The 8,794-nt window shown below is 45.6% G+C and overlaps 1 protein-coding gene across 1 annotated transcript in view; it reads right to left on the reverse strand.

The window, feature by feature from the left end:
- Positions 1-3,878: 3,878 nt before the first annotated feature.
- LOC123115271 (dihydroanticapsin 7-dehydrogenase) overlaps positions 3,879-8,794 on the reverse strand; it is a 5,921-nt gene continuing 1,005 nt past the window's right edge. Inside the window, exons 2-12 of the mRNA XM_044536471.1 lie at positions 8,609-8,776; positions 8,440-8,520; positions 8,167-8,365; positions 7,748-7,977; positions 7,376-7,654; positions 7,054-7,275; positions 6,778-6,840; positions 6,087-6,667; positions 5,930-6,004; positions 5,774-5,833; positions 3,879-5,690 (exon numbers count right to left, since the gene is read on the reverse strand). Coding sequence (XP_044392406.1) covers positions 7,376-7,654; positions 7,748-7,977; positions 8,167-8,365; positions 8,440-8,520; positions 8,609-8,776 — 957 coding nt within the window. The 3' untranslated portion in view covers positions 3,879-5,690; positions 5,774-5,833; positions 5,930-6,004; ... (1 more) ...; positions 6,778-6,840; positions 7,054-7,275. The remainder of the gene's footprint in view (positions 5,691-5,773; positions 5,834-5,929; positions 6,005-6,086; positions 6,668-6,777; positions 6,841-7,053; positions 7,276-7,375; positions 7,655-7,747; positions 7,978-8,166; positions 8,366-8,439; positions 8,521-8,608; positions 8,777-8,794) is intronic.

An 8,794-nucleotide genomic window follows, 5' to 3' on the forward strand; every position in this document is an offset into this window, starting at 1 on the left:
CATAGTGTGTTCAGATATCACAAGTCATTGTGGCAAAACACACTCCACACCTCGTGATCGATGAGGATGCCCTCCCTGTCGGTGCTGCCATGCATGCTGCCGTGGCCATTGAGTTTTTCAACAAGCATATCATCTCTCCTTCTCTCTCATGAAGTCATCATTTCTCTCCATGCTTGTATCATTTGTACAGGAAGATATCGTCACATACCATTCAGAGTTCACATCAGAAGCATTTTCTTAAAACAATCAAAGGTTCACTATGGATGTGGCGAGGATGCTTTTACCCAACATGGGTGGCAGCATAATTTTAGGATTGGTCCACCTCCGCTTTAGGCGTTATACGGACTCTACATGTTTCTTTGTGTTTCGCTTTTTTAGTTTTTCGTTTGTCTGAGATGACTTTGTTTGGCTGTGTGCATCTTAGTTATGCAGAGGCGGGGTATAATTCTTAAACCTTTTAGGTAAGGACTTTGTTTGGCTGTCTTAGTTATGCAGAGGCAGGGTATAATTCTTAAACCTTTTAAGTAATAAAACACCCATTTTCCAAAAAAAAAGGATGTGGCTACAGGTCTTTATTGGATAATATTCATAAAAATAGTCCAAAACTTACAACTATACAAAATATTAGAAAAATGAATCCATCTGGTTGACTTCGCCACATCACCACAATGTCAACCTTTGGATCTACACGGAAGCCGTGGCCGATGGCTCCATTTATTTGCCTGGTCATATCAAATGGCTTTGCTCCTAATATACTTCATTTCCATTTCGTCAATCGTGACGGGTCATGTGGACCCATTGTCAAGCATGATGACGCAGTCGTCAATAACAACAATGTTGGTGACTGTCCGAGATGTTCAGTAAATTCCTATGTTTTATATTTTCTTTTGTAAGAAGGTTTGTCGAATCCAATTTGGTAGAAGTATAACAAGTAAGCATTTTTTAAAATCAACTTAATTAAAGAGGCGGCCATCCGGGTGAGCAACTCTATGGTGCTTTACTGTAAACTAGACCATGATGACGCGCGTTGCCGCGCCCGTCAGTACAACGGTAGGATCTATCAGTAAATATATGGAGATACAAAATATGGAAGTTAAATTAGCATGAACTAATTGATATACTGCCCATAATCCAATAGGTTTTTTAGGGGCCATAATCCAATAGCTGAGTTCTAATATAAGATTGTTGAGAAGTAATGTAATCCAATAGGTGAGTTCTAATATAATATTGTTGAGAAGTAGTGCAGCAATAATATGTGGACTGATTTATTTCCCGGGTCCAATGGGCCTAGGCTTTCTATTACGCCAATTCATAGCTACAGAAAAATGGGAGATATAAAGAAATACAATACAAAAGAAACAAATGTGTATCTATCTCTACTGATTTATTCTTTTCATTTATGACTTCAGCAAGCAATGTGGTTCTAATACTACGACCACAATCAAGCACTCTAAATCCAACATAGGCAGTTCCAGGTTTTAAGAATCATGGAAACACCATAATTAATAATCCATCATTGAAACCATTAAATTTTCAGGCAACACACGTGGAGGAGCAGAGCATGCATCAAAGGTATATTATTCTGGTGTATGGTGTATGAATATTTGCAAGATCAGCTAAATAAATCGTGGCATTGCCACTTAAAAAAAAGTCTCATATAGAAATATTCATTATAGACGGATGTTAAAAAAAATCTATTTGCCATCCTACTTGCCTAACACATTCTTTTACGAACTTTTTCATCAATTTCCCCCTACTATATATGGATAAATTCCAGCTCACTAACAGACCTCCTCAGTTGCCCAGCCTTCATGTCGAGGTGGAAGAAAAACAATACAGTCTTCATTATATGCATTGCATATCCCATGTTTAAAATAAAAATACACAAGTTTTAGCAAACCAAATATTCTCATTCCTGTTAGAAATTACTGTAAATAAGTGTTATTGGTTGGTAATTACATGCATCTGTACCTGGATCAGTTCAGAACCTATTTTAGGTGTAAATGTCAACAACTTTTCTATAACAAAAACACTTGGCATGTAGTAATAATATTACTCTCCTAAGTCCTAAGAGGTAATTAGAGAGCACAGGGTGGAATCTCATATAAGAAGGGCTCGGAGCATAACTACTTAAGTGATGCTAATTTTTGCCTAGCGTTTCCTGTAGTCTGAACCAGTCTGAACCAGAGGCCGCAGTTGATCACCTTGCCGTCCTTCCTCAACAAGACACCTACTTAGACGGGACCTTAGGAGGATACCAATTTGACATGGACTGATTTGCGCAAGATGGAGGTTGAAATATTTTTAGAGGCCTGCAACAAAGAAAACAACATGGGTGATGGAGAGGAGCTCCTCGCGCATGAGCTACGGCTGCCGTCGCCGCCTCAAGCCCAGCATCATCTTTGGCTATTTGCCTCACCTCAGCTCAACTCAACCGAGAAGACTCCACTGCCTCATCATGCCCACATTCTCATGTCGCCACACTCCCGCCGAGAGAGGGATCGCCATGAATCCGCTGTTGGCGATCTGATTGAAGTCGCACGAACAAGGAAGGAGTAAAGTCGCACGAGAGACGACTATGGACACCGAGAGAGCGGTGCAGCGAGACTACTATTGGACATCGGCCCGCCATGGAAGAACGCTGTAGGAGACGACATTGAGAAAAAAAAAGGAGACCAACCGTGTGGCGCTGCGAGGAAGTGTACGGGGGAGTGGAGGACAACTACGCCGAAGCAGACCAGTAGCGGAAGCTCGCCGCCGGGAGCCTGGGACGGAGGACGGAGGCGGCGCGGCGTGGACGAACAGAGGAGCAGCTCGGGGATAGGGTTAGCGCCGTGGCGAGCAAATCGCTTTACGCACGTTGGACTGGACCTGGGCCTTCTATCTTCAGGCCCGGTTACAGACGAAAACTGTAGCCCACTAGTATAATGCCCGTGCGTTGCCACGGGCTCTTGAAATATTTTGCTGGAATTATGTAATGCATATAAAAAAAAGATAGCACAGGTATAATCAAGTAATAATTTAAGTCCACCTCACTTACATTGTAAACTGTTAATAAAAGGCAATTTAACAATGCATACATATAGTGCGATTTATATAAATGAATCGAACAGATGATTAAGGCCGTCTCAAAGGTCGAAGTTCATTTCTTCCTCGTATATTTGGGCGTGTTCGAACATCAAACGGGCACCCTGCATGCACCCCAATATTCAACCATCTGGACAATATGTACTTCTTCAAATCCAGACCATATGTGGAGGAGAAATGTGCTTCTCCGGACTATCCGTCATTTTATCTCCAATACACGGTCCTAACACAAAAAACTCAACCCACGACGCACCATTCCCTTTTTCTGTTGAACCCATCCCTTCCCGCTCGGTTTCCTGCTGTAGCGGGACATTTCTCGCTAGAGCCCTCTTCTTTAAAATCAGATGATGCCCACCTCACCTCGCCATGGCGCCCTCCCACCTTCACATTGTATATCCCCCACGGACCACCAAGGAGTCCCCAACCAACTGCCTACTCTGCCCTGATCCCCACCCCTTGTGTTCGTGCTGATCCACCACCGTCATAAAGGCAGATCCGATATATCCTGAGTCATTGCCACGTTGTAACATACAATCGAATAGCATGCATTACCGCAAAGTATTCTTGTGCCACTCTGTTCATTTTTTTATTAACTCTTGAACAGGCCGGGCAATTCGTTTATCCTTCTATCCTAAAATTTTCACCATGTTGCAACTGATATGCCACCGTGTTCATTGTTTCTACATTTAACCATATGTGATCCTTGATATAGTCATCTCCTTCTTTGTTTCTTCATCTAAAAAATACATGGATTTACAAACCTAAACTCCATAAGATCATAAGCTATACAATTAGCCAATAAAGGTCACCCCTTGTGAAAATTATATTATTGCTCTCCATGGAGTTATAATAGCACAGATATTTCAATTCTTGATGAAGAAAGAGACCACACACTTTTAATGAACAACTCTTGTTGAATCATTGGGGGTGAAAATTTTATGTATTTCAACTAAAGGAAACCACTATATCCTTTAGAAAAAAATACATGCCAGTATATTGGTAAGCACTATACTTCAATTCCCCAGCGGTCGAACATCATGTGCTATCTCTTTGGCATCCCAAAATAATAGTCAGAATCTGGCTGACCATCGAGTAGCACCATGTACTTGTTCCTTGATGTACCTCTTTGAAGAACCAGATCAAAGTCTTCTTTTTCTCCTAGCATCATCGCCTATTCTGTTGGATACCTACTCCCTCATTCCTATGCTTAAGGCATAAATCTTCACTCACGCCCCCCAAGGAGTAGCAGGGCATTACTTTGAGGCAACCACGCCAATCAAAATAAACATGTCATCATCAACACTCAATATATACCAACCTTAACAGATTAAAGTATCCAACAAAAATGATGCACTAACAGACGCACTCACCTCATCCATACCCACCGCTCACAAAACATACCATATGTATCCTTCAGGCGGAAGCAAACATTAGCATAAGAAATTAAGCTCATCAAAATATGAATAAAATCCTGCTTTGCATAAGCGTGTAGAAGATATGAAGCATGCACATCTGTATCTTCTTTGAGAATCATGTCCAAGATAAACCTGTAGCAACAAGGGCCGGGGACTCAGGTATTAAGCAAGATGTTCTGCAGTATGAAGTAATTATTCAGTTACCATTTCTGCGAATGCATAGAAAATATGTTGCAGGCCAAACAAGGAACAAAGCATGATCAACCAAGGTCAAAACCGGCATCTGCCATGAAATCAATTAATCCAGTTATGCAGTCAAATACAACTGTCAGTCAATTAAGCGAAGCTACAGTCCATTCAAGCTAAAAAATAATAAAATTCGTAAACCCCACTTCGTTGAGATTGGGAACTCTAATTGAGGGCAAGATCCAAATCCCTTAATTAGCAAGTACATGCATCACATCCCAATCCATGTCTGCATCGAAATTGAGGTCAAACCTACTCTTTGCTACTTGACAGATTGGTGGAGAGTAGAAGCAACCCAGCAGCGAATGGAAAATAGCAGCACCGAACAATATGCTCGTCGCACATGATCACAAAGCATGGCCGACAGTTCGAGTAGTCTAAGGTGATGATATATGAAATTAAGAATAATATAGAGCAATTATAATGCCTTGGGTATAACATCCAAACTATCCCCAAAACTTTAACTCTGAAAGCATTAAATGAAGTTGTGGAAGAATACATAAACTGCACTAAGTAGACAAATTACCATCAGACTACACCGTGATTAATCCAAACATGAGACATGAACTTCAGTTTTGCAGGGAAAACCTGAGACTAAAATGATTCGTTAGTACACATGCCATTGCAAACCTAGCTAGATCCCTTCTCTGTAGTTAATGCCATCTAGACTCAAAGTAGCATTAACAGAGCAGAGCTCTAAACAGCAGCGATCCACCAAGTGGTGGTTCATATTTATACTGTATAGGATATCCACAAGGACTTCTGCAACCGTAATATAGGCAAATAAATTTTTGTTGGTATCTGAAATCACCAGGTTATCAATATAACTACAACAACAACAAGTTACCAAATATCATGAATTAGAGCCAAAGGGAAACCTACTTTGCAGAAAAATCTTCAGACTCCAAGCTCTCCTTATGAGGAATAGAGGGGTTAAGAGTCCTGCTTATGTTGTATCAAAAAAGCATTAGCGACCAACCAAGTACAACAACAGTAAAAATATATTAGAGAGGATAAACACAAACCTTCTTTTAGCACCAGCTTGATATACTTCACTGTCATCGTGAGTAGATGTGTCAGGCGAACTGCAAATACAGAAACCATGGACCAGATCATGAAACGATGAACAGATGGACACAGCACGATATCAGACGTGTATATGGATCTAGTGATCAACTTACGATCTTTTAGGACCGATTTTCTTTTTTGGTCCCTTGGAGGTAGACTTTCCATCGTCACAAGAGCTTTTAGATGCACTGTAATACGAGGGTACGAATGAGAGAAATGCAAACAACAAGAATACATTAGAAATCAGAAGCACACGGTCAGTAAACTTACAACAGTTCAGGGCAGACATCGATGTTAGTGCAGTTCGCCTCGACCACGGAGGCCTGGATAGAGACGGCCTTGGACTCGCCAACCATGGACTTGGCAGAGACGCCCTGCGGCTTCAGCAGGGTGGGATGGTCGGCCACTCCCTGCACCAGCCCCGCGGTGGGGTTTCATACGACGCCAGAGATGCCCTATGCCAACCCCGAGGTAGGGTTTCCTGCGACGCCAAAAACGCCCTGTGCGACGCCGGCGAACAACTTCAGTTTGCCGCGTTGCCACGGGCTCTTGCGTTGTGGAACCGGCAGCATCGGCACCTCCACTAGGAGACCCGACCATGGAGGAAAACGAGGAGAAGGCCGGGGTGAGCTCCTCCATGGAACCGGCAGCGTCGGTTGTGGCCACGGCCAGATCCGTGGAGAATGGCAATGGCCGAATCACGGAGGATCCCGCACCAGCTGCTCCACCACGCCGTCCAGCCGCTCGTCGTTGGTCTGCGGCATCAGCTTCTTCCCCCGGAACAGGACCGACTCCACCCCCCGCTCCGCCATGGCCGCCTCCGTCGTCGCTCCGGCGGTAATGCCGTTACCCTGAGGACAGGAACAATTGGGACAGTAAGCTTTGGTTGACTCACATTTCACAGTGGTAATAATAATTCAGCAGCCGTGAAGAAAATTACAGTACAAGATAAATTATTTACCTGGATGCGGATGTAGTTGGTTGCTCCGTTCTCTCCGAACGCCATTGATACGGCTTGGTCCACCTAAAAAGCACAGACACCCACAGTCCTGTTTAGCCCCGCGTACGTGACGATGGTACGATTATTTTTTGACGAACTGCAGCAGGTGCTGCTTTTCATTCATTAAGAGGGAAACAACAGGTTACAGGGCAGGAACGTAATCAGGTGGCATAACTACAAAAATGAAGGAAAAATACTAAGAACTAATTACAGATGTATAGAAACATGGTAGCTCACATGTCGACTACTCAATCCATTTCACTCCTTTGATGCCTGTGTGCAGCAAGGTTCTGCGTTTGTCTTTTAATCTGAAGAAGGGCCTGCTGTGCCACTCATGTTGATTCTGGATACTCTTTGTCAATTTTGATCTTTACTCTACCATCTTAAACCCTGTTAATTATTGCATTCATAGAGACTGCTTAATTATGGCAGTTGATCCCTTTGCACAAACCGCTGTTGCTATTCAACAACAACAAAACAAGATATCAGGGAGTCATCCTGATGGAATGTGAAATCCAAGCATGGCCAACCAGCCCCAGGATCAGCATGACTAACCTACCTACAGGAAGGAACGCATGCGAGGGCGCACAATGGACTGTGCGCCGTCGACATAGATGGTGGTGCCTGTCATGAAGCGGGAGTCGTCGCCGACCAGGTACAGCACCGTGGAAGCGAGGTCCTTGTCCGGGTCCAGCCACCGCCGCAGCGGCATCACCTCCCCGGTCGCCTTCTCGGCCTTCTCCTCCCCAACAGAGAGAGGGAACTTGTCCCCCAGGTGGAGGCCGCGGCAGACGGCGTTCACCCTGATCTTGTGCTTGCCGAGCTCCATCGCCGACAGCTGAAAAAACGAAGAACATCATGGTCATGTATGCATTCAGGATTTCCGTGAGCAATCATTCAGGCTTTTTTGGTAACAGGAAAGCAGGCTTACTCTGACGAGCTGGTGAACGGCACCTAAACTTGTGCCGTATGCCGCAGCCCCCGGATACAATCCTCTCTCAGCGCTGATGATCTGGGTCAAGCAAACCACGGAGCCGCCCGACTGCGCATCCCGGAACCGCTTCGCTATCGCCTTTATCAGGAGCCAAGGTGTGATTACATTGACTTTCATGGTCTTGTTGTACTCATCTTCAGTCACGCTGAGGCAATCTTGCACTTCCCCTGCTCATACAGTAGCCAAATACAGATGCATGGACGAAATTACTGGATGATAAGCTGACTGAAATATTCAGAGAAGAACTGAGCAATCATTTAGGTTGGTGATTAGTCGGGCTTGGGCATGTGTGAAAAAATTCTGTCAGATGGAAAATTGGGCATGTGTATCAGTGTCTGTCATTAGTATGTGCATACCCTCGAAGGAGCAGCAGTTGACAAGGGCATGGAGCCCGCCGTCCCCGAAGCAGCGCCACGCCGCGTCCACCGCGGCGCCGACGGCTGCCTCGTCGCAGGCCGCCAAGTCCAGCCCAAGCACCACGATGGCCGCCGCCCCTTGGGCCGCGCCTCCTCCGCCGTCGCGGCCAGGGCGCCCTCGTCGCCCACCAGGACCAGCCTGTGTGTGTGCGCGCGCGCTTAGATTCAGAACCCAACGACAGGAAGAAGAAGGGGAAAAGTGAGAGGGAGTACCTGCAGCCGTGCCTGGCGAAGCCAACGGCGACCCCCCCGCGAGACGGCGTCGCCGCCGCCGTTGCAGGCGAGCAGCACCCGCTTCGCTTAGGCGGTGTCGGCGGCTATCCCCTTTCCCCTTCTTCTTCCCTTCTCTGCACGTGAAGAGTTATAGCAAGACAAGAATTACCCAGCCATAGCAGGCCGGGAAGTCGAACGCCTCGGCCTCGACGACATCGGCGCGGGAGAAGACGAACGCCCCGCACGCGGCCGCGCAGACCTGCCAGAGCGGGAAGTGGAACGACTCGGCCTCGACGGCGCCGGCGCGGGAGAAGACGAACGGAGGCGATGGTGACGTCTTGAGGAGGAGGATGGA

The sequence above is a fragment of the Triticum aestivum genome, chromosome 5B, assembly GCF_018294505.1.
Source record: "Triticum aestivum cultivar Chinese Spring chromosome 5B, IWGSC CS RefSeq v2.1, whole genome shotgun sequence".
Lineage (NCBI taxonomy): Eukaryota > Viridiplantae > Streptophyta > Magnoliopsida > Poales > Poaceae > Triticum > Triticum aestivum.